The sequence below is a fragment of the Centropristis striata genome, chromosome 2 (genome assembly GCF_030273125.1).
Source record: "Centropristis striata isolate RG_2023a ecotype Rhode Island chromosome 2, C.striata_1.0, whole genome shotgun sequence".
Lineage (NCBI taxonomy): Eukaryota > Metazoa > Chordata > Actinopteri > Perciformes > Serranidae > Centropristis > Centropristis striata.
The window spans coordinates 13,890,130-13,916,016 of NC_081518.1; the positions used below are offsets into that span (position 1 = coordinate 13,890,130).

Genomic DNA, 25,887 nt, shown 5'->3' on the forward strand with positions numbered 1-25,887 from the left:
TTTTAAACAGCTGTTTGCGGCTACGTAAGATTTATAACTATGAGATGAAGATGGTGAACACCAAGTCCTGTATCATATAGGGATGTAAAACAACATCTCGCAATGTATTTCATGAATAAAATAGACAATTACATTCCTGTGTACAAGGAAGAGGTTTGATTCAGGATCAGTTTTGAATATTTTTAAATCACAAAGTTCTCCCCATCTGTTGAATTACCGACCAAAGTTGGCTCAAGTTTTCAGCCGTCCTCTATCACTGTCTCTTTAAGCTTTTTTTCCCGTAAGTTATTTTGTTTTCTTTTTGATGATCTAGCCCCATAACTATTAAATTAGAATGTTAAAAAAATAAATTCTTGAAAGAAAAATGTCCTCCTGCTTCCTTTTAACTTGCTCACTTATTACTCACGGAGGCTGTACCTGAGAAAATGTAAATGTCACAATAGTTTCATCTGATTTTGCAGTCGGACTATTGACAGAAGATAGAAGATAGAAGAGTCAGTCTTCTTAGTGATGGCCTCGTTTGCTTATGTAGGTCATATAGAGGCAGCAGTATTGTTTTGTTTCATGACCAGCTAAAAACTCCCTGTGGTTGCTTTTAAGTTTCGCTTGAATTCTCACATCGACAAAACTTCTGTCAAAATGTTGTTCCCACTTTTCTAAACAACTAAAAAGCTCAGTGTGAACATATATTTAAGCATCAATCTCCCAACTGTTGAAACATTTGAACCAAAATAACCACAACACAAATATTTTCCATTCCAATGATAAAATAAGCAAAACTGAATGTTACAAAGCAGAGAAAAATCACGTTGCAATAAACATTTACAGCTCATCCTGTTATCCTGTTGCGAACACATGCTCACTATTATTAATGATGAGCATGTGTCGATAAATGTTTTCCTGCCTTCTTGGGCTCCAATCCCCTGGACTGGCACTTGGAGAGCCAATCTGTTTATGCCTTTATTTTCAACATTCCTGTATTCCCCCAAATGACATTTTCTTTGTGTATTGTGTGGGAAGTGTTGAAATGCTGTTGTTCGGCCTGGGTGAGTTTTTCGTCAGGATGATATCAGTGCAGGAGAATGCCCCAAATCCCTGGATATTATGGAGAGAGAACGGCCGCTTGTTTTGCCAGTGTTGTTGTTTATTGGAGCTACGGACTCTCGCTTCCCTTCCTCTCTCCTTCGATCTGTCTCCAGCCTCTTTCCAGATCTTGCCTCATCTCTGTTTTTCTCACACTCTTGTCTTGTTTTGTCCGAAACAGATACACATATGCGCAGTTCGTGTTATGGTGGCTACAAGCGAGGGCAGTGTGTTAGGCCTTTATTTGGAGCTGTGACCAAGTCGGAGTGCTGTTGTGCCAGCACAGAGTACGCCTACGGAGAGCCCTGCCAACCCTGCCCACCGCAAAGCTCTGGTACGGTTATTCAAATCACTCCACCCTTTACACATGACACCGCCTGACACACACATGGACACACACAGCTTGTGTTTAATTCAAAACACACCTGTCAAAGTCAGGGTGACCAGCTTTGTCTTCTCTGTCATTCCTGCCTGGATTTCATAAATGACAGAAAACATGTGATGAAGTCACGGCTTAGATGTTTGACAGAGACGCCCACAGAAAGGAGACATTGACAGCCACCACACACACACACACACACACACACACACACACACACACACCGGCCAGTCACTTCTCATTAGTCCTGCCAATTAAAGTTTCTATATCAAAAGAGGCCAGAGCTGCACCACATTAAGGAGATGGTTTTATACACATCTAGGCTAAATGAGAAAGCATGGAAATGGATAATAACATGGTATTAAAATGTTCTGGTTTGAGATTTCTTTGATTCTGGCAAATGTGATATTTTCTAAAAACTCTGTTTTTTCTTCTTTTTTTTTAATCAACCACACTGTGCTGTCTGTGTGTTTTGTTGCAGCTGAGTTCCTGGCTCTGTGCCCCAATGGCATTGGTGTTACTGGTGACGGAAGAGGTAACAAATTCAACCTTTTCATGTGTTTCATTCATATTAGAACAAAGTGCTGTCTTATTTTGGCCTTAACAATGGCTAAAGGGATATAACTGAGACACTGGAGGAAAAAACACCAACCCCTTATGATGAATGGGCTATAACAAAGGCTCCACTGGCTGCTTATGAGATGATAAACAAGCTTGATCAATATATGTTTACATCAGCCTCTTTCACTGCTTGAATAAATGTAACTATTTGGAGGTAAATTGAGTAATACAGTGTAACTAATGGAGTACTGTACTTATCTTTTTGGGAATATACCAGTGTGTTTTATTTTGTTTTTGCTTTATTCCTACAATTCTCTCTTATTTTGGTTTATCCATCAATATTTTAGGTCTGTGTTGCCTTGTTTTAACTTTAAAGGCTTCAAAGCCATATATATATATTAAAAGTGGTTATTACTTGGTTTCTTTTTCCTACTGTGAGGTTCAACATGTTATTCTTTGCCTTCTCAGATATTAACGAGTGCGCCCTCGACCCTGATCTCTGCCAGAACGGGGTGTGTGAGAATATGTTGAGGACATACAAATGCACCTGCAATGAAGGTTTTGAGGTAGACCTGACGGGCAAAAACTGTGTCGGTACGTTAACTGCTTTTTAAAATCCAGCACAAAGTACACAGCCCTCCTGATAAAAGCCAGTATGAGGAAAATCATCATGTCTCTGTGTGTTTTTCATTAGATATTGACGAGTGTCTGATGAACAGGCTGCTGTGTGAAAACGGTCTGTGCAGGAACACGCCAGGGAGTTTCACCTGTCAGTGTCCCAAAGGATACCTCTTTAACCCTTTGACGGACGTCTGCGAGGGTCAGAGACTTATTCGTTTTGTTGAATTGTACAATATCACTTCATTACTTCATGTCTGCTGTATCAGATTGATAGAGAGACGGTCAATTTGAGAAAAACCCAATCTGTTTTTTTTTGTCTTTTTGTCAGATGTGGATGAGTGTCAGTCTAGCCCGTGTGTTAATGGAGATTGTAGGAACAGCCTCGGGTCCTTTGTGTGTTTGTGTTCGGTCGGCAGTTCACTGGACAGCTCTGGGCTGGAGTGTATAGGTAAGTGAGCATTGTGATGTTTGAATCTGATATCATTATGCAAACAGAACCTACATTTTCAAAATGTTTACTTACTGATCATGAAATCAATTTGAAATTAATATAAATGGCCGCCCAAAAAGTTGGAATAAAATGTTTTTCTACCTCTTTCTATGAAATGATTGTGACAATGTGATTTATTCTTGACAGATAAAGTGCATATCTTTTTTAATCTTTAATCAATCTCTTCCAAACATATCACAATGTAAGTGAAACCACAATTAACAGAGGATTGTGTCTAAAAACAAAATTATCCCAACTTTCTTGGTGACCGTGTATTTAAAAAAAACCCCACACACTTTGATTTATTCAGCCTGTCATTATTAAATAATAGCATGCATTAAAAATAGTTAAATATATATATATATATTTTTAAAACGTTTTTTCCTACTTGACCATTAGTGAACCAATCAGCACTTTCTTTTATTAAAGAATGATCCGATGATGAATTAAATGTAAGATTTACTGCTAAAAAACAAAAAATAACATGCACTAGTATACATGACAAAACTGTCTGTGTTGATCCACATTTAATTACATACAACTAAATGCCTAGGCAAGGTAAGGCAAGTGTAATTTCACATTTTGTATTATGTAAAGCCTTTTGGATTGTCTGGTTAGACAATCCAAAAGGCTTTACATGAAACATTAACTTACAATTTAAATACAGACATTTAAATACAATTTGAAAACAGTCATTTAAGAGGCAAAAGAGTAGCAGAAAAAACAAGCTGTTGAAAGACAGGTACAGTTACAGTGGAGTTACTATACATTTGTTTCAAAAAAACCCAGAGACTACTAAGAGCACCTGCTGGCTGAAGATAATTAATGATCGCTGTGAGGTCAACATCAACGGAGCTACACTGAAGTCCCACTGCTGCGCCACACTGGGAGAAGCCTGGAACAGCCCATGTGCTAAATGTGAAAAAGGTGAGATGATCATTGTGCACCATTTTGCACATTTCAGTAAAGCATATAACTCCATTGACTGACACTGTGTGGTGTGTTCCCTCCTTTTTCAGATCCGATCTGTGGTAAAGGCTTCGCTAGAGTCAAAGGAAACGTCTGTGAAGGTAAAGTCTGCTGTTGGTGCCATGTAAACTCACATTGCATTCAGTAATGTAAAAACATGGACCTGATGTCGCTTTCTTTTCTCTGCTGACTGGCAGATGTGGATGAGTGTCAGGTGTTTCCTACAGTGTGTATTAATGGCAAATGCGTCAACACACCGGGGTCCTTTTTCTGCCAGTGCCCTCCAGGAATGACTGTTGATGTCAGCGGCAGGACGTGCATTGGTGGGTACTGGATATGTATCGGTATCAAAGTCATGAAACTGTCTAAATGTCTTGTGTTAAATGTTAAATTTATACCACTTCATATCGTGTATCATATGTAACTTTCAGACCTGCGTATGGAGCAGTGTTACCTCACCCATGAGGATGAGCGCTGTGGGACCCCCATCTCAGGAAAGCAGCGTGTGGACGCCTGCTGCTGCTCAGTGGGTGTAGCCTGGGGCCCTGAATGTGACGAATGTCCCGAGAAGGGCACTCCAGAATATACCCAGCTCTGTCCTCGGGGCCCAGGCTTTTCTCATCGGGGTGACTTCATCAACGGCAGACCCTTCCTCAAAGGTATCGTACCCTCCACAGACGGTTCAGACTGCACGGATTGATTCATAAACAGTCTCTCACATGTATTCATCCCTCTGCTCTATACTTTAGATATAAATGAATGCAGGATGATAAACACCCTGTGCTCGAATGGAAGGTGCAGAAACACCATCGGCAGCTTCCGTTGTCGCTGTGATAACGGCTACGCTCTGGACTCTGATGAGAGGAACTGCACAGGTGAGTAGTTCTGAAGCAATTAGCTGTCAACAAAGAAATTAATCAACAAGTTGATAGAGTTTATTGCTCGATCTATGCACGCATCTGCAAGTGTCCAACCAGCTAAAGTGATGTCACACCAACAGACACAGCAGGGTTTTTGCCCGTCTGTGCACATCTGATATTTTCTAACTACGCAGATTTGTTTGTGCTGCTGGTGGCTGCTAGGACAAACCTGCATGGTTCAAAAGGTTTCCTTTTCACAAGTCCACGTCATCTCTTGTCCTCGCAACCATCCATGTGGAAAGCATAATTGGGGCTGAAGTCAATTATCAAGCAAAGATGTTAAGCATCTGTTTTCTGTGATTGTAAAAGGAATATATTTTGGTTATGGGCATTTTTTGGGCAATTTACCACCTATTGTTCTGGTAAATTGTCTGCCATAATTTGTTCTTTTCTGACATTTTATACACTAAAATGTTTTGGTTTTTTTGTATCATCATTGCAGCATAATCACACTGACTGAGTGTCTGTGTTATGAGTTATGCTTTTTGTATTTAGTTCAATGTTCAGTTTGTTTCATAAAATAATTTCCCATTCCCATTTCTAAATTTTTTTTACATTTTATTTAGCAGTGAAAAAAGCATCAGAATGGCAGAACACTTGAATATCTCTTTATTTATTGCAAGTAATATCATTATTGCAGCTGATATTTTTGGCTGGAATGGTTGCTCGGTATCTCAGCTCTATTGCATCTTTATGAGTCTTGCCATTCTTCATCGGTCCCCCTCTCTGAATCCCCCTGCCAGCACTAATCACAGTAAAGTGGTGTAAAGCCATTGCATACATTCAGCTTATTCAGTCTAATGGGAGTCTGGCTGCGTTAGACTTGTTGGAGCTGGTCCCTGTAGTCTGGTTAGCTGCATTACTGCTCTGTTGAAATGTGCACACATCATTTTAGGCCTAAATGCCAGTGCCATGGATTTATTCTGAAATAATTTATAGGCTCTTAGTAAGTAAATGATATCTGGGACCTTTTAACCCCGTGTGAGTGAGATCCCAGCCCAAAGCCTTTGTGTGCAGTGTTTCAAAATGTGGATTAAATTCAAAAGGGATCAGGCTTTGAGCTTTAGACTTTGGAAGAATCTGCTTGAAGAGCTAAGGCTGCTTAAATCATCCCTAAATTCTCCTCTTAATCACATTTTATAGCCTTTCTTTCATGTGGTAACATTTTGTTAAATATTTTGTGCCTTTTTTTGCCTTATATTAACATTTCGTACCTCAGCTTTATTGCATCCTGCTCCAGATCATATCAGTTCCAGTTTTGTTACTGAGTTAAAAAACTATAACAAGTTTTTATCATGTTTCTTTAATTTTTATTTCTGTATATAAATACATGGAGTTGTTTAAGTGGTTCTCTGCATGCATGAAGGCGGTTTTAAAAACAAATTCTGCCTCTCTGAGTTTTGTTGCATTCCTGTCACATAGACATCGACGAGTGCCGCATCTCCCCGGACCTGTGTGGACAGGGCAGGTGTATCAACACAGCCGGGGATTTTGAGTGTGAGTGCTTCGAAGGCTATGAGAGCGGCTTCATGATGATGAAAAACTGCATGGGTGAGTGACAAATCTTCACACACCAACACCTGCAGACACTAAAAACACACACATCGGATCCCATCTTCAGCTTGAGATGATTTGTTAAAGTAACATGCAGAGACAGCACTCCTTCATATGAAATCATTTAGTCTACGAGGAACCTGATCTCCTTAACAACTCTCTCACACACTCTGTTAAAGTATCTGAGAGAAGTTTGCCAACAAAGATCTCCAAGTATAGGGAAGTCCTGTCACACAACCCCAGTCGTAATCACAACCGAGCCCTCTCCTCCACGCTCCCTCTTGGGCCATAAGCTCTGGATGAGGTGCTTAGGCTAACATGCCAGACCAGGAACTCACTGTTTAGAAGGCTGATGTAATCTGAAATTTGCAAGCTGTGTGCTTTTGTGTGTATATATATGTATATATATATATATATATATATATATATATATTTATGTGTGTGTGTGTGTGTGTATGTGTGAGAGAGAGAGAGAGAGAAGGAAAGAGAAAATACTTTATTTAAACCCCTGTGGAGTGTTGAAAGGGCTCTAGTCTGTGCTGCCCAAGTGTCGTCACAATCGCTTCGCAAAACTGCCCCATAAAGTCTTAAAAGATAATTGTTCTTTATTACATACTTGACCTGCATGTGAGGGAGTCACAAGACCTAATGTGCTGCCGTCTGTGAAAACACTTAATGCTCTATTTCTGTTCTGGGCGCCGTTTGATTGGGAGAAATGTACACACAAAATGGCGAGTCCCAATACTTTTTTTGGCCAAAAGCTGCTATTAGACCAATACTGGCGCGACAAAATTTACTTGCATGCTGTGACAAAAAAGAAGGCAGACGAAAATGGAAATAGTGTGGGCCGGGCTGCAGTCATAAGCTGCTGGTCCTGACTGGGCTAGCAAGTAAAAGATACACTTTTTATTTTTGTTGGTGGCTCTTAACATCACTGCTGCTTTTATCCTTATGCAGTTATATAACCAAGGCTATAAACAACAAGTACTTCCTGAATGTCAGTCCACGATCTCTCTTAAATTAGTGTCGCACTACTTTGTCTCAAAGTTGAACAAAATAGTAGTCATCTAAGCTGTGGGGTTCACTGGAAATTAAAGACAAACATTTGCAGAGACAGAACTTTAACAATGAATATCTCTACTCATGTCTGTGTGTGTGTGTGCTATTTGCAGACATCGATGAGTGTGAGAGGAACCCTCTACTGTGCCGCGGGGGTGACTGTGTGAACACAGAGGGCAGCTTCCAGTGTGTGTGCCCCGAGGGACACGAGATCGCTCCCGATGGGTCGGCCTGTCTAGGTGAGTGATGAGATCATCAGAAAGGAGATTTGAGAAAAGTTCTTTCTTTTGTCTTTTCTTTGAGAAATATGTGTGGCAGAATGTATTTTCCTGAGAGATTTAAGAAAGACTAAAAGGGTGAAAAGACGATCAGTGAGTCCAGATGCTGTCATGGTGTAGACAGTTGGAATGATAAGCAAGCTTTGGATCGTCCTCTCCATCTGCCTGTTTCTGCCTGTGTGGGCTCACTGGATCTCTCATCAGGGTGGGAGTGTGTCAGGTCTGTGTATGTGTAGGGTATGTATTCTGTAGTAGACAGGCTGATATGAGTCTAGATGAGTGTGTGTCGACATATTTTCACTATAAAAGGTCCAGTTGGATATCAACATGGTGAAGATAAGCGAAAATCCCAGAAAATTAAGATTTCAGTATAAGAGGTTTTACAGTTAAATTGCAAAAGAGAGCTTTTATTTTTTGTGCTGTTAAATATTTATTCAGGTCTACAACATTTTTTTATTTCTTTAAATGAGAAAAAAACTAAATTTCTTTTAGTACTTTTAGTATTCACTGCTTATGCAACTTTTTGTTGTGTACTTTTATTCTGAAATTCCTGTTTTTGGGATGCAGAATCTTTTTCTAGTCCTGTCTAGATGGCGATCCTAGATTTGTCGAGACCATTTAAAAGAACAAGCTTACACTCGCTGACTCGCTGGCCAACGACCTATCCTCAACATTTGAGGTCACTTCCTGACACTTCTCCTTGTTCTTCTTAGCTTTTAACAGCAGTGTTGCATTATGGCCGTCTTCTGGATTGAAAATAAGACAGAATTCTCCTATGTAGTCTGACTGACTTTAAAAGAACAGAAAAAAAGTTCCTCCCACCCTCGTCCCATTCTCTAATAGACCGAGCTCTATCAGTCTGGACCCTGCGAGGGCCTGAAAGCCTCTCTCAACAGCCCCTGCACTTCCTCTCCAGTAACTCCCACGATATCCAAAAACTTTCTCGCAACATCAACAACTATTTCTATACTCTCAGATTTCCTTTCCGCCTCGGCAGAACAGTTAATCACCATGGCTAGAAATGCTAAGAACTTAATCTTGTCCTTACACAAACAATATTCATCATGCTTCCTACCTGATTTGTTCTCCCTTACTTCTTTAATCTTTTTCTTTCCTTGTTGCTTACTCGTGGCTTAGCGTTCTCTTGGGGCAGTCTGCTCGCCATGCTTCACGACTCCCCCTCACACTGATTACACTTGGGTTCATTTCTACACTTTTTGCCGATGTAAGTCTCATCCCTGCATTTACTGTATCACATATCCCAAAATCAAGTCTACACACAAACGTGTCGGCCAATTTTCCTACAGAGTCTGTGCTGAAGGCATTTGGAACAAAAGCTCTTACTGGGTAACTGATATGATCTAAGAATACTTAATCCGGCAGGGTTTTTGATTGGAAATGCAACAGATTTAGTTGAACACCATTCTTTAAAACTCATAATAAATATACATTTTAAAACTTTAAATCTTATCAAGCAATCAATCAATTGTGTTTATATAGAACCTTTCAAACAAATCCAGTGTAATTCAAAGTGATGTACAGATTGAAAAAAACAACTCAGAATATTTATTAAAAGGCCATGGAGACTAATGCATGCTGAGTAATAAAATATGAGTAAACAAAATATGAAAAATAAAAAAGTGTATATATATATATATATACAAATTATTTTTCATATTTTGTTTAAATAATAATAATAATTTATATTTAAAATAAACATTTAATATGAACGATAGAATATAGGTAAAACAGATAACAGCTAATAAATAAAACAAGTATAAACCATAAAATTATGATAATAAGATAATAAGACGCTAATGATAAGACACGACATAAAAGCCAGATTAAAAAGATAGGTTTTTAGTTTATGTTTAAAAGTATTATGCATTAAAAATTAAGGTAAAAGATAATTTCATCTCCAGTCCCCGGGCCGTCAGGCAATAATACAAACAGCAAATATTTTATATATTTATATGCAAAGTCCAGAATAAAATCTACTTCCATCTATCATATACAGTACGCCATCAACAACTGGGACACATGACACTTGTACCGTCTAACTCAGTTATATATAAATTCTTCAGTTTAACTGTGACGCACATCCAACAATGATAATCCACTTATTTTAGCATCAAGTTGGATTTGGGCAAGTTTTCTCAAATCCAAGATGCAACTTCATGTTTGTCTGACAGAACTCCAGATCTGTCCTTCCTCCCAGTCAGCTCTATTCCAGCCAAATGGATTTCTCTTTCCTTCTCATTATCATTAGTTTAACTTTAAATTTCTTCTCTTTACTTCTTTTTCTCTCTGATTTCTTCCTGCTGCTTCTTTTAAACTCATCTACTTCCATCTACCCCTTCATTTAGAGGCTGGTGTTTTATTTGTCTGGCTCTCATTGGATGAATGACAAAGATTCAGCCACCTTGTTTTTGTATTTATACAGTTTTTTTTCATCCTTTCTGTAAAATGCTCCAATGAAGACTATGTTCTTGTTATTCAGCCAGTAGGTTTCAGCACACTCTTCCAGTAAGTCAGTTAGTGTTTAATCGTGTATAATTATTTTCACATTCTGGTTACTTGAGCAACTAGTTGACTGGAAAAGTAGCGAAAGAAAGCTCTTTCTAGAAGAACAAGAGAAGACCCTGACTTTTCCAGTGCTTCCTATAGTTCCCCAACTCCTATGTGCATTGAGCTGATCATGCATTATTCACTGGGTGTCTTTCTGATGACCTAATGCAGTATGTGAAGGTTTCAGTCCATGACCTAATGCTCAACCACTGCCCCTTCATGCTCATTTATTTTCTTTATTACCACCCAAAGTAATAAAAACAATGAAAGCATTGCTGAATACTGCCCACCTCATCCCTCCTGAGACAATGGTTTTCATTATCTCTGGTGAAGTAACAAGTTGAAATGCTAAAATGATGGTAATGATAATAAACTTTGGTTGGGTAGCCAATTTCATACAGATGGGTGTGATACAATGTGCTTTATGCTGTCATAATCCTTGTTGGAAATGACCTATTTATTCACCATTAAGTGCTCAGTTCATCAGGAATTTGTCCCAATTTTTGCTTGATTTACTGATAAGTGGTCGCAACTGTACAAGCTCTAATGGTGCATTAAGTCTGGGTGTAAAGCCCAAATGATTATGGTCAATCAACAGAATTGTCGTTTGTTAATTTTAACCAAAAATGCCAAAAATTACCCGTTTCAATTCCTCAAATGTGGATTTTTTTCCAGTAAGTCAGACAAAACAAGGCTTTTGAACATGACAATTTGGGTTTTGTGAATTTGTAATGAGCATTATTTTCATATTATGTGCAAAATAATCACTTAATTATGAAAATTATAATCTGATTAATTTCAAATGGGAATAACTGGTAACGGGCGCCTTGCTGAATGACACTTTTAGGGTATGTGACTTTCTCTATTTAATTGATCCAGACTTTCACTTCATGTCCAAGGATTTAAACCATCATACAAACTTGCAGCTGGTACTTTCAAATGTGGGCACTCACAGATTTAAAATAAATGTAAATTGTGTGTAAGCATTTGATTTGTTCTTTCCTAGATATCAATGAATGTGACTTGAGCGACAGGCTGTGCAGGAACGGCCAATGTGTCAATATGATCGGCCGCTACCAGTGTTCCTGCGACACCGGATACAAATCTACAGAGAACAGACTGGAATGTGTTGGTGCGTATTAAACATTTTACCTCTCAAATATCGGGGGTGCACAATTAATCGAAATTTTATCGAAATGGCAATATGGACTAATGCTATATCCAAATTGCAAAAATATGTGCCAAAATATGATTTTAATCTAGTCAAGTTTTTGTCTGCTACCATCCTTGCAAAAAAATCAAACCATGATCATTTTTAAATGTTTTTAAATTATAATGAGAATAATAATGCAAAAATGATAATTTCCTTTAATGTTGTCAATCATATTGCATCTTCAATATCAGTTAAAATAATCACAGTAACACATTTTTTTCCAAATTGTGCACTCCTATAAAACATGTTTCTTTTGTTTTCATCAAAACAATCGAAAGCTTGGATGCCAGCTGTAAGTGACAGTGTGTTTTTCTGCCTCTCAGACATTGACGAGTGTACCATTGAGAATGGTGGCTGTGAGACTTTCTGCACCAACTCAGAGGGCAGCTATGAGTGCAGCTGCCACAGTGGATATGCCCTGATGCCTGATCTGAGAACCTGCACTGGTAAGCAGCTTTGTATCTGTCAGTCATTCTGCCATAATTCATCTCTCATCCAGTGTCTGCTATTTTGCGTTATACAGTTGGCACTTCTAACATTTGAAATGTACTTCTGACGCATTTGTCAAGATGTGGTAGTTAAAGAAAACCGCCTCTCAATGATAGGTTTAACTTGTCAGAAGATTGCACATGTGGTAGAGTACAGATGTAATTTAAAGGTCGTGTTTATAGAGACGTGATTTAAGAGCAGGAAGAAAAAGAGAGAGTCACTGCTGTGATCTGACTGGTGCATTTTCAAAGAAAGTATACGTTTCTTCTGCAGAGGAAAAGGCTAAAGGCCAAATCTGAAGACTGATCATTTGTATTAAGATACAAAATGCTACCAAATAACTAGATAAATAGATGGTGCTTGTTGTTTAAGTATTGACATTTGCATCTTAGAGGGTATTCATTTTTGACCATGCCAGTTGGCTGTCGTGTGGTCTTTAAAGACTAACTCATGTGACTTGTATTCCTTTAATTACCAGAGACAGAGATCAAGGCAGTGCAAGGGTAATTTCATTGTCGTTTGTGCAAAAGAAGAGCTGAACATTACTTTACCATTGCTCATTCGCTTTATTGCACAAGCTGTGTCCTGAATTGACCTTGCTGATTTTAAGTGTCTCAAAGTAAATGTATTGGTATTGTCCTGCACCGGAAAGAGAATCATGCTCCAGGACTTGTTTTAGGTTGTAATCTTGATGTGTTTGTTTAAAACTGTATCCCAACATTCGGTCATTTATGTTTTTCATGTCCTCTACACTTTGTCTGCTCCCATTTCATTTTTTTAATTTGCCTCTTTGTCTTCAATCTTCAGATATTGACGAGTGTGAAGAGAGCCCAGACATCTGTGATGGAGGCCAGTGCACCAACACCCCAGGGACCTACCAGTGTCTGTGCTTTGATGGTTTCATGTCATCTGTGGACATGAAGACCTGTCTAGGTAATGGATGCACATTTTATACCCAAATTAAAACACTGCAGCAACCGGGTTTCTCACAGATTTACTGAACAGCATAATGATCATCTTCAAAGTTATCCAAGATATGAGTCATGAGAATGACTCAGATGAGAATGACTCAGATCTGTGAGTCTGTGTGAGAGAAAACAGAGTCTAATGTTGTTGTTGTTGATTTACTAGACAGTGAACATTGTGTTAGTTGGGTTGAGCGGGGAGGAATGCGTGACATTTAGATGTCTGGTTCCACTGAGTGAGAAAACAAAAACCTGCCATCAATGATGTAAGGAATTTTAAATGGGTCTGCACAAACACATACTCTCTTATTGCTGTATTTATTAAAGGTAGACACTTTTTAAAGCCTTAATATAGTTTATGATGTAATTCTTCTGTGACTCACATACATATATCACAGCCTATTAAAAACCTGTTTGGCAGAACGGACCAACAAAAGCTAATTCAGTTTTATTAATTGTCCTGAACTTTTCCTTTATTGTAGTTGTGTTTAGCAAATGAACATTCTTGCTCTTTCTCTGTTGCTCTCTTCTTTCCCCTCCCTGTCTAGATGTGGATGAGTGCGAGCTGAATCCAAACATCTGTCTGAGTGGGAACTGTGAGAACACGAAGGGATCCTTCATCTGTCACTGTGACCTGGGATACTCTGTGCGCAAGGGAACCACAGGCTGCACAGGTGAGCCAAACACACGCCTCAAGCGTTCCTGCCCACGAGCAAAACAAAACATCCTGTCAGTGGGAGAACGTGGATGGGATTGAAAGGTTGGTGAGTCAGTAGAGACCTGCTGCTGATTAGGTGGTTGAGGAGAGGTGTGTGTGGTTTTGTTGAACTTCAGGAGTGAAAGCAAGAGAGAGGTGAGAAATGAGAGGATGCAAGGAGAATGTCTGGCTAACCAGAAGCAGCTCTAACATTACTCACCCTCATTCAAGAGCTCCTGTCTGACTTGACGAGAAACACGCTCACAAACACGCATACGTTAACACACACACAGTCACATGGCCCTAGCTGCAACAGCAGCAGGAGCAATGAGATCACTATCTTCTGTCAGATGCATGCATCACATTGCACCTTTGTTTATTCCTTTGTTGCTCTTTCATTAAGGTCAGTTAAACATTACGTGATGGTTGGAAGACTTCTGCAGCACGTAATCACCTGACAGAGCTCCAGAACACATAAATACAAAGTCCATCCGGCCAGTAGAGCCTGTTTGCTAGTTTGGACTCACTCCTTGTCCAGCCAGAGTTAAGTCTGATTTATATGGCCACTTAAAAGTTTGTAATTGAAGGCTAGTTGAGGAGATGGGTCAGTGATCTTATCTGACGTCTTCCCGGTGATCAAAATGAGTCAGACGCCGTCAGCAGCAGCATGTCTTGCTTCAGACGCAAATAAACAGGTCTGTCTGAAGTATGATTCAAACTCACTCACTCACTCTCTTGCTCATTCTAATCCCATTAAAATGTCCATACAGTATTTTCCTTGTTTTGAGAAAGCTGTGGTTGCAGTAAAGCAGCCGGTTCTGATTCACAGGTTTGGTATTTCGGCCCCAGAATACCAGAGAATCAAGACACTAATTCCTCTCAGGCAGGCAGGATGTCTTGTTATAGACAAGTGAACAAAACCTGCTACTCTTTTTGGATCGGATCCCCTTCCAATATATTCAGAGGAAAAATGCATAAGAAATCGGTTGTCATTGTCGAAATGCCTTGTGTGACCACGTTGGTATGCGTGGACTAAATCTTCTTGCGTGTGTGTGAGTATTAATGAGTAAGTGGTGCTCTCGAGAACAGATATGATCCAGCTGTAGATGACGCTCCCACAAGAATTATTTCACTTTTTATTCCACAACACTGAGAACTCAGTGGGCAGGGTGTGAGTATTTGTATGTACACTGAAGCACTTATGTGTCTTTGCGTGTGTACTGGAAAGTTTGGACTGGGTGGAGATGTACTGGGGGAGTTTACAAGGCTGGGAGAGTCTTAGCTTTAAAGAGAGGATCAGGGTGAAGGCTTAACGTGTTGACTTTATCATCTCCGAGCTGAATGACAAAACTGTCAAACAATTTCAGAAATGAAAGTGAGACTATGTAACTAAAAACAAGAAATAACACAATCTTTCAATTAAAAAAAAAAGTTCAATTAAAAAGCAATAAAAACTCACCTTAGGTCAACTCAATACACAGGGTTATGCTTCCACAGTCTTACTTGTTCTGTATTAGGTATCACATACTGACATAGTGCATACGTAATCGGTATATACTTAATAATGGCTATTAAATGAACGATTAAGTTTGTCATTACCAACAGACTGTGCACACTGAAGTATTCTCATCATAGACTGACAGCCGGTTTGACCCAGTCAAAGGCTGTCAAATCTACGAAAACATCGCAAAAGTTCGACGGGAATTATTTGGATAAACTTACCACACATGAAAAATCGAAATGGTTACTTTCTTGTAAGAAAAAAACATAATAAAACATAATAATTTCACATAATAGCAGCTTTTAGTCTGGTTCAAAATCTCTAATTTAGCAAACGCTAATTTACCAGCTAACTCTAGTAGTAACTAGCTAGCTTGGTTGGCAAAATGCATCTGTAATTCAAGTAAACTATGATATTAATGGGTATGCTTATCTTGGCTTGTGAAAAACATGTCTAAGACAAAATTTACTGAAAAAATGAAGAGCCAACTTAGTGTCCTTTACTACAACTGAGCGCTGAACAAGAAACCAAAATGTGACAGTTCCCTTTCATGCACTGAAAACACACTGAAAGGGTCCAAGATCCAAGAGGAAAACACAGAAACCTCAAAACAAGTTCACAGCTATTAAAATGCAGAATGCCATTGATACCCATTGCTAGGCCTCTATCCTAATTGACAGGTCACCATGGATTGAAGAAAACTTGAAACTAGTGCTTGAGATCTCAAGCTAATTGTGAGAATATTTACTGAGGTATTACATCAAGTGAGAAGTGGGGTAATTTCCTCAGATTTTCTCATACAATTGAACTTCTTCTTTTTGTAACCAGTGGAGTCGTACCCTGCTGGTCATTAGAAAGAATGCAGGTTTAAGGCACTTTAGTAACGGCTTCACTTTTCAGACCCTATGCTACCATCCACTTCTTTTTTGCAGTCTATGGTTAAAATAGAGAAGATAAAAGCAAATAACTAAAAAAAAACAGTAGAAAAGGCCTTGTTTGGGATAAAATAGACAAAAAAAGGACGTAGCCTTCAAAAGCTAAGAAATAAGGCATGGATCTGCAGATATTTGGCTTTCTCTCTCCTTTTTTTCTTTCCCTTTGTAGTATATAGCTATCACTTTAGGGCCAGGTTGTCAGGAAGGCAGCCACACTAGCAGGCATTTAAACATCTAGCGAGACAGGCAGGCAGACAGATAGACAGAAAGGCAAACAGATAAACAGACAGGCAATTTTTTGCCATTCATCTGTCAAACATCAGCTCTAGTTAAATAAAGCCTTTTTCTTTGACACCAGCTGTGACCGCTGACACGCTTCTTGCAAGCAACAACTCCTGTTTGCATTTTACATTTCCACATGAGAACTTGTGCGTGTTTGTTGTGCCCTCTCTGTCATCAAAGGCTTGGGGGAAATGATCTTTAATTCCATCTGTAATCCAGGGAGATTCGTTTGCTCCCAGCCCTCATATTAACCCGTCATCAAATGTAGTGTAAATATACCGTACCCTCTCCTCAGGAAGACTGTAAACCAGCAGCACTGATCTCTAATTGACAGTGTTTTGAATTACTACCTTTCGCAAAGACAGACACAGAGAGCAGTGTGTCTCACTGGCTGATAAGTCCTAACATCTTGATCGAGTTCATAGCATGGCTTCCCTTGATGTACAGGGATACAAGCATACACATTTGCACAATCCTGCTTTCCAAGCTGTAACACTCAGTCCTCAGGCTTAGAGCCAGGTATTGTGTTGGTCAGTGTTTCACAGGGTTGTTTTGGCTCATATTAGCAGTAGTCATTGTTGTACCACCATACAGACTTTTTCCATTGTGCCATGCAGTTGATTATGTCAGACCTGCCCGAGGAGCGAGAGCTGCTCACAGTATCTATCACCGCCAGCTGCTTCATGGAGATCCTTATTGGTTACACCCTACAGGATGTAAACAGCTTTATGGGCAGGGCAGATTTTAATAGTAGCAATTTAATTGTTACCATTAATTATTGCTCATTTATTAGAATCCAGGGCCACATACAATAGGTTAGCACAGAGAGAGAGGTATTTTTATAACCGTATTATCTACTAAGTACCTCAATATTTCATCCATTGGCAGAGTGCAGATATAATTATAATGGTTTTGCCGTGAAGGAATGTTTATTTTAGAGTTGGCACAGTACCCCACGACATTTTTATAGAAATTATATTTGGGAAAGATTACATTTCCAAACTTGACATCTGGGATGGTGAGAAAACCAAACATGAGCATTAAAAGAGGGCTGTTACAAAAGCCTCAGGAGAGGTGCAGTGTCTGCAGGTCTGTGTGCGAAGAGGGAAATCTTTGCCTAAAATAACCCCAGAAATACTCGTTCAGACAGAGCAGACAGAACAAGGCCTTAGCGTTTGGATGTCGTTTCCCTCTTGGCCTTTTTTATAGCTCTCCAGACACACTTGCACAATGAAAATCCAGAGACTGGTTCTGCTCATTAAACCTCTGCAGGAAGGCTATTAGTATCAGAGATCATGAGAATGTCTCTTTGCCTTCTGCTCTGAAATACATGGATGAAGACAGTGACCCAGAAAGACTTAGTCCTGTCGTCTCCTGCTGCTGTCTTTATGCAGTTCTAACCAAGCATCAACTCGCTCCACAATGCCAAGAACCCCACTGGAATGAGAATGCAGACTGAAATCATCAGACCAATCGAAGCAGTGTCTATTTTTCTTTACATGCCATCTCATTTGTTTGCTCTTTTCCAGATGTCAATGAGTGTGAGATCGGAGCCCATAACTGCGACAGCCATGCTACCTGCACCAACACAGCTGGCGGCTTCAAATGCAACTGTGCACCAGGATGGATTGGCAATGGCCTCAAATGCTCAGGTAAATGCTGCCACTCAGTGGGTCTATCAAAAAGTATATGTATTAAAAATGTTTTAAATTGCAAAAGGGGAGCCCTGCACAAAATGTTTGGGAACCACTAGTTTATATTATCTGTATAATCTGATGGAAGGATTGGCCGTTTCTTCAGGTTTTTCAGTATCTAAGAAAGGTGAAGGTTGTTGTTGGTGAGCAGATATCTGTGATTGAACAACCAAACAAAAGGATAAAAGTCAAAATAGTCCAAAAACTAAATTCAGCTTAATCATCTGAAATTTCCATAATCTCTATAAACAAATATTCGCAAATGAATGCTGATTCTGTTGCTGGATCTGGGGAAAGATCTCAGTATCTGGTTCCCATCGGCTATCATCTGACAGTGATTTCACTTTTTATTTGCTTGTTTTAAATGTATCCGCCTGTATATGCGGACAAACAGACATCCTCTCTAAACTCAAATACAGATACAGAGACAGATAATGATGTCTTTGCACACCTCTACCTATAAAGTGTCTCGGTGCTGTTAATTGTTGTATTAATCCACTGCTAAGAACAGCCTTCAGCAAATGTACTATTTACCAAAGTAATGTTTGCTAAAAACTTCAGTGCCCAGCTGTTTTGTCAGAATTTTTCAGATTTTTTTTAAATGAAACCACATATTTCTGGGCTGTTTTTTAAGATTAATGTGCTCATCTGGAATAGATGAGCACCACAGACGCTGTCGAGTATTAGTTTTTTCTTGAGAAATGGACTTATACATTTGTTTTTGCTCTTTTCATGGGTATTGTTAACAAAATGAAAATATGGAACATCACCAGCATGTAATTGGTCTTTGTTGTGTTTCAGATCTTGATGAGTGTTCCAATGGGACACACTTGTGCAGCAACAACGCGGACTGTCTCAACACATTGGGCTCATATCGCTGTGCGTGCAAGGAGGGATTCTCTGGAGATGGATTCTACTGCTCAGGTCACACATGCAAACCAATATGTTGTACTTTTTAAAAGATACATGGATGCATTGTGTGTTTACAAACTGTTTTTGTTTCATCCCCACTACAGACAGCGATGAGTGTGCAGAGAACGGCAACCTGTGTGAGAGTGGCCATTGTCTGAACCTGCCAGGAGGCTACCGCTGTGAATGTGACATGGGCTTCATCCCCACTCCTGACGGAAAGGCCTGCGAGGGTAAGACAATACAACACTGCCATTTCTGACTATCATGGTTCCAGACATCTGAATTGGTGCCCACATCCTAAATTATGTTGAGCTATTCAAAAAGGTCTGGTGTTACTCTGGTGAATGGATGTTTGTTTTCCTGTTTGGAGAAACAGCCGATCCAAACAGATGCTGCCTTCAAGTGGAACTCATGAGATAGTATTTGGCACATGGAAAGCACACAACATGCAGAGCACCTAAGTGGTTTTAGTTGTGAGAACATTTCTACAACAACAATGGGTCTTGTTTGTTCTCTCTTCAAAGTTGATTTGGGGGTGATGGTTGGTGGTAGGCACAAGCTTAGTTTTTTGTTCTCGTGAGAGTTTAAAATTAGCAGTCCAAGGCTGATGATAACCTTGCTATCCTAGCATTTGCTAGTTAGCCAACGTTACGTTAGTATTGTTAACTGTCAAGGCAATTCTGCTTCTGTCTCAGCCACAGTCTGTATGAAAAGCTTTTTTTTAAAGCTTTTTCAAAAAGCTATTGGTTTTTTTCACTTATGTTTATCTCTGTGTACAATTGAAAGTGAAATATGTCAAATGTCTAGAAATGTATGGTTGTAGTAAGCCAAGGATACATTAATCATTTATCACCAAAGTGTGTGCATTTAATGAGTCGTGGTCATAGATTGTGCAAACAAAATTTCGTACGATTCCATGCAACTAATTATGAGATATAGACTTCTTGCTTTTATGGTGTCCCCTAGTGGCAGATATCAGATAACACTAGTTTGGTTGCAATCTCTTGATTTATAAGCATTTAAGAAATATTCAAGGTCTAAAAATGTATAATTTCAAAATGGATTGAAATTTGTCAATACTGTATGTGCTCCTAACAAAGTTTTGAGATGATTGGCCTAACAGTTTCGAAGATTTTGATTAAATTGAGAAAAAATTGAATTATTGAATATTACAGCTCCAACTTAAGGTACATGAGTGTCCTTTTATGTGTAGTTCAGTAAATAGATAATCCAAAAGAAATAACCCCATGGTAAAGCCTATTTTTATATTTTTCACTGTAGTCCCACGTGCAAAGACCAAAGTGTAAAGCATTGTTAAAGATTTCATTTATTCAAGATTTCATTTATATTGCAATGTAAAATAAACAGCGGCCAAACGTCGTTACAGTAATGTTTAAACATTACTGTAACAACGTTTGGCCGCTGTTTATTTTACATTGCAATATAAATGATACCGAAAAATATATGCAATAGATATTTTTATATGGTTATGACAATATATATATCGAGACCCAGGTTTGCTCTATTTAGGTATTCCATAAACAATGGATCTTTTTAGGGATGTCTTAATTGAGCATTTACAATTACAATAAATTATCAAGGCGATATAAGATTGCATGTAGACTTGAATAGCTGAGGAGGCATCTTGTGTGAATATGAGCTACTGTAGAGTCGACATATGAACACAGTTATGACTGGTAGTAGCCGAAGAGTGTGCTTCCAGTGATAAGACATTGCTGGATTCAATTGAATGAGCAGGCTGACCTCATTGTGCTGATGTGTCAAACATCCTGAAATAACCTGTCCTGTCCTCCTTGCCTCAACTCAGGCAGGACTGGACAGTAATGACTTGTGCAGAGTCTAATGATGTGGAAGAGCACAATTTCATAACCTTGGCTGCAGCTCTGATAGTGTATGTGTGTGTCTGTCTGGATATGTCTGGGCATTTTTTGCCCCAGAACTGTCATTCTTTAGCAGAGGTGAGCGGCCTTCACTTCCTATTGCAGGCTGCCAATTTTCCACCATGATCCCATGATCCACTAATCCCTCACAGCTGGGCCTCTCGCTCTCTCTCTTCTCTCTTACTTTATCACTCTCCCACTCTCTCTCTTTCTCTCCTTCTCTCTCTTCCTCTCTCTCTCTTTTTACAGACATAGACGAATGTACCTTTGCTGACATCTGTGTCAATGGACGCTGCCAGAATATCCCGGGACTCTTTAGATGCGAGTGCAACCTTGGTTATGAACTTGACAGGAGTGGAGGCAATTGCACAGGTAAGACTAGTCAACACACCAGTCTAGCTGCCAGCCCCAATGATGCTGCATTTATGCCCCAAAGTGTGTGGAAAAGAAATATAACTGCAGCAGGGAACAGCTCTCCTCTCCCCTGGGACTCAGAGGGAAAGTCCCTGCTCCTCTTCTTGCTGTTGTTGCAAATAATGACTTTTTAATTAAAAGCTGTCATACATTATTGTGAACATGAAGGGATTTTATAGACTGTTGCTTTGTCTTTCTTTCTCAGATATCAATGAATGTGCAGACCCCACCATCTGTATTAATGGAGTGTGTGTCAACATCCCTGGAAGCTACATCTGTAACTGCCCTGCAGACTTTGAACTCAACCCCACTCGGGTGGGCTGTGTAGGTGAGACTACAAATTGCTGGTGTCTGATTTTTAAGCTTTTCATTTCCAATTGTGAAGCAGGATCAAGACACATACACTAGCCTGATCACCTGTGTGTGTGTTTATAGACACTCGGTCTGGAAGCTGCTACCTGGATGTCCGTTCCCGAGGAGATGCATCTGAGAGTTTGGATTGCTCCAATGAGATTGGAGTGGGTGTTTCCAAGGCATCCTGCTGTTGCTCCCTGGGCCAAGGCTGGGGAAACCCATGTGAATCATGCCCATTTGTCAACTCAAGTGAGTCAACCCGTCGTCCTACATTATGCATGTTTATTCTTTATGTTTCAGTTCAGTAGCAGGGTTTGTGAGCTCTAGCCAGAGAGATGCAGAGGTGACATACCAAACCTTCTGGCAGCAAGATCTATAACTAAAAGTTTTGTGGGAAGGGAATTTCTGTTCGCTGAAAATGTTCTTTTAAACTGCCTAGTAATTTGAGTGTCACTGACTTTGATTAATAACCCTCTCAAATCCTTCTATTAGCTGTTTTGTGCCATGGGGCAGCAGAGAAAATCAATCAATCAGTTCTTTGGCACCTGTTGCCCTAAAGTCCCTTGAAGTGGTTTAAGATTGTCTCTATGTCAACTAGCAGTAACATCTCTGCACACTGCAGTCTACGTGCTGCCTGCTCGTATCATGCGATGAGTGTGTGTTTGCTGTAATTGTTGTTGCTGGTAAAAGACGAGACAGCTTTGTGCAACTTACTTGAAATTACCAACAGATGGTTCAAAACATTACAGGGAATGACTCATCCTTTTCAGCTCGAGGAAATGCTTGCTTCTATGACAAGAACAAAAACTTTTTCTTTTCACTTTGTAATTCTGAGTAGCTGCAGTCATGTCCGGTCCACTGGGCTCTGTGGAAAACTGAGAGATCTGAGATGGCAGATCAGAAAAAAACACAACCGACAACATGCACGTCTTACCATCAGTGAACTCTTACTGTCAAGTCCTGCTATAAAACAACCTTGATTGTGGTTTGTGTGTTGTGTAATTGATGCTTGTTAATGTGATTTGGTGCTGTGTTACAGCTGAGTACAAGACGCTGTGTCCTGGAGGAGAAGGCTTCAGACCAAACCCCATCACTGTCATCTTGGAAGGTCAGACGGCAACCTGATATCATGTTTGTGTCAGGTTGCTCCTGTGCACACTTACAGATGCTCACACAGATAATGCACACCCACCCACAGTGCCCACTGAGTGTTTCTTTTCTCTCTCTGGCAGACATCAATGAGTGCCAGGAGCTGCCAGGCTTGTGCCAGGGAGGGCGGTGCATCAACACCTTTGGCAGCTTCCAGTGTGAATGTCCAAGAGGCTACTCCCTCAACATAGAAACCAGAGTCTGTGAAGGTACAAGCATGTTTGCAGCCCCAGAGACACTGAACACACTGGTGACCTATTCCTCTCTAGCTCTTGCCCTGGGACATTTCAGTGGGAAGGAAATTGAGTCCAGCCGTGGAGGCCTTCACTCAGCGAGGACACATGGAGAGAGAGGAAAAAGCACAGAGAGCAAAAAGACAAAGAAATATCAAACCCTTTTGTCCCGTAGACGACACTGCAGCTCATTCTAGCTCAATATGTCTCTGCTCTAGTTCCCCGTCTGTTGCTAACCCGGTAAAGCTCAGTCAGGATGATGAGACAGCTGAGCGCCTAACTGTGTCCAGAGGAGCGAGGCTCTGATGTGGTCAGCCCTCTCCTCAGGGAAGTACACTGAGTCCCCTGTAGAAAGGCCAGAGATGACAGAGGGAGGGAGAGACAGAGGATTGAAAGATAGGGAGGAAAAAAAGAGATAAATGAGAAGGGTGTTTAGAAAAGAGAAACAGGAACAAAGAGAGGAGAAGAGAGGAGGGGGCTAAGGGTTAGACAATGACATGTGGCTGGCGGCATTTTAATTAGCGTGTGTTTGTTGGCGAGGAGAACAAAAGCCGGTGTCTGCTCCATAAAGTCCAGGACTGCACATCCACTATGTTCTTTAGTCAATCAGCAATTCAGCTGTTAGCTGGGATGAAAGGAACAAACACTGTGCTTGCTATTTGGCAGTAATGTTGGTAGAGAAAGTATAGAAATATGGATTGTTAGTACAAAATTAGAATTCATATGAATAGGAGATAGAAGACGAGTAGATATCGGTCAGCAGCCCCCAGTTTGGAAAAGCAGGCAGGAGTACCAGCATGGTAGCTGTCGTGCAAGGGGGCAGCAGCTGAACACATTTTTAGCCACCTAAAAAAAATCCATATCAGTTTAAGTGTACATTATATTTAGAATATTTTCACTGCTGTACTTTGCTGTCAGACAGTCATTTACAATGTGGAACTGAAGCTGTTGTTTGTGTTCTCCTCAAAGTCACCGCACTTCTTTGATAAAAACTGTAATTTTACCTCACAGAACATGAGAGCTGCTGGTCTACCACTACCTCATGCAGTTTGATGGTGTTGTCATGTAACTTTGGTGAACCAAATCTAAACCCAGAAAACACCAATGTTTCACAATAGCACAAACCAACTTACCAATTGAGTAGACCAGTAATTCCTGTGTTCTGCTTGGTGAAATGACGAAAGGTAGCCTGGTGGCTTTGACGAGAGCAACAATTCCTCCTGCAAGTTAAACATGATTGTCTGAGGTAAAAAGTGGTGGAAATATTCTAAATATAAAGAAATGTACCTATGCAAACATGTGCACAAATATGTAAACCTGTCTGATATTATATTCCTCATTGCACTACTTATTTTAGATCAGAGATAGTATTTTAAGTTCTATTTTTTTTAAAGTCCAATATGTTGTGTGGCACCTTAACTAAAAGAATGCTTTCATGAAAACAATGGCCTTATTTCTGTCTTTCCTCTGTGTGCAGATGTCAATGAGTGTGAACATCCAGGCATCTGTGGCCCAGGCCAGTGCTACAACACCATCGGGAACTACACCTGTATCTGCCCTGTGGACTACATGCAGGTCAATGGAGGGAACAACTGCATGGGTAGGTCTGCATGCTCAGTTCATACAACTGTACAATCAGCGAATCGCTAGTAACATGCAGTCATGCAGTAACATGTTTGTGTTCTTATTACCACACACAGACATGAGGAAGAGCTACTGCTACAGGAACTTTTACTCTGATAACGGGACATGTGACGGAGAGCTGACCTTCAACATGACCAAAAAGATGTGCTGCTGCTCCTACAACATTGGCCGTGCATGGAACAAACCCTGTGAACAATGTCCTGTGCCCAGCACCGGTGAGGTCACATACACTTATAGTACGTGTAGGAAGTATAAAAACTTAAGTGAGCTTTTACAAACTCATGTCTTATGTCCACTCAGACGAGTTTGCAATCCTGTGCGGCAGTGAGAGACCAGGATATTACATCGACATCACCACTGGAAGGGTCATTGGTAAGATTTTCCCATTCGAAGATTTTTGCAACGAAAGGAAAGTTTGTTTTATCCTCATCTTGATCCTTTTTCTCTTCCTCATGTGCTAGATATTGACGAGTGCAGGGAAATCCCAGGAGTGTGTGAGAATGGAGTGTGCATCAACATGATTGGCAGCTTCAGGTGCGAGTGCCCCATTGGCTTCATCTACAACGACAAGCTGCTGATCTGTGAAGGTAAGACTTGCTCTACTAAAAGTGATGTAAAATTCTCCTAAGATCTTTGAACAAAATCAGTATTTTTATATGTATACCCCCTTTATAAAAGCGTCTGTCTTTTTCTTTGTCCCTGTTATTTTTAGATATTGATGAGTGTCAGAATGGACCCGTGTGCCAGCAAAATGCAGCCTGTCTGAACATGCCAGGAAGCTACCGCTGCGAGTGTAAACCTGGATATCGCTTCACCCCCACTGGACAGTGTCTAGGTAAGGCTGTGGTGGAGCATTACTGGTGTGATGCATGGTTTTCACAGTTTACTCAAGCCAAAACGGTGCAGTCAACTCCTAATGACCTTAGTGGAGATTATAAAGAATTGTTGGAAACATACAGCAGGATTAGAGGAAAGATTAGAGCAAGCAGTCAAAACACTGCTGTCTTTCATGAGGTTGATAC

The 25,887-nt window shown here is 40.1% G+C and overlaps 1 protein-coding gene across 1 annotated transcript in view; it reads left to right on the forward strand.

Moving 5' to 3' along the window:
• The window catches only part of fbn1 (fibrillin 1), a 68,838-nt gene that overhangs the window by 22,754 nt on the left and 20,197 nt on the right, over positions 1 to 25,887 (forward strand). Inside the window, exons 17-45 of the mRNA XM_059348030.1 lie at positions 1,265 to 1,417; positions 1,944 to 1,997; positions 2,492 to 2,617; positions 2,718 to 2,843; positions 2,973 to 3,092; positions 3,924 to 4,061; positions 4,154 to 4,204; positions 4,301 to 4,426; positions 4,535 to 4,762; positions 4,853 to 4,978; positions 6,446 to 6,574; positions 7,750 to 7,875; positions 11,489 to 11,614; positions 12,019 to 12,141; positions 12,992 to 13,117; positions 13,698 to 13,823; positions 18,094 to 18,216; positions 19,060 to 19,182; positions 19,275 to 19,400; positions 21,321 to 21,443; positions 21,691 to 21,813; positions 21,921 to 22,088; positions 22,879 to 22,947; positions 23,072 to 23,197; positions 24,699 to 24,821; positions 24,922 to 25,080; positions 25,166 to 25,237; positions 25,327 to 25,452; positions 25,578 to 25,700. Coding sequence (XP_059204013.1) covers positions 1,265 to 1,417; positions 1,944 to 1,997; positions 2,492 to 2,617; positions 2,718 to 2,843; positions 2,973 to 3,092; positions 3,924 to 4,061; positions 4,154 to 4,204; positions 4,301 to 4,426; positions 4,535 to 4,762; positions 4,853 to 4,978; positions 6,446 to 6,574; positions 7,750 to 7,875; positions 11,489 to 11,614; positions 12,019 to 12,141; positions 12,992 to 13,117; positions 13,698 to 13,823; positions 18,094 to 18,216; positions 19,060 to 19,182; positions 19,275 to 19,400; positions 21,321 to 21,443; positions 21,691 to 21,813; positions 21,921 to 22,088; positions 22,879 to 22,947; positions 23,072 to 23,197; positions 24,699 to 24,821; positions 24,922 to 25,080; positions 25,166 to 25,237; positions 25,327 to 25,452; positions 25,578 to 25,700 — 3,588 coding nt within the window. The remainder of the gene's footprint in view (positions 1 to 1,264; positions 1,418 to 1,943; positions 1,998 to 2,491; positions 2,618 to 2,717; positions 2,844 to 2,972; positions 3,093 to 3,923; positions 4,062 to 4,153; positions 4,205 to 4,300; positions 4,427 to 4,534; positions 4,763 to 4,852; positions 4,979 to 6,445; positions 6,575 to 7,749; positions 7,876 to 11,488; positions 11,615 to 12,018; positions 12,142 to 12,991; positions 13,118 to 13,697; positions 13,824 to 18,093; positions 18,217 to 19,059; positions 19,183 to 19,274; positions 19,401 to 21,320; positions 21,444 to 21,690; positions 21,814 to 21,920; positions 22,089 to 22,878; positions 22,948 to 23,071; positions 23,198 to 24,698; positions 24,822 to 24,921; positions 25,081 to 25,165; positions 25,238 to 25,326; positions 25,453 to 25,577; positions 25,701 to 25,887) is intronic.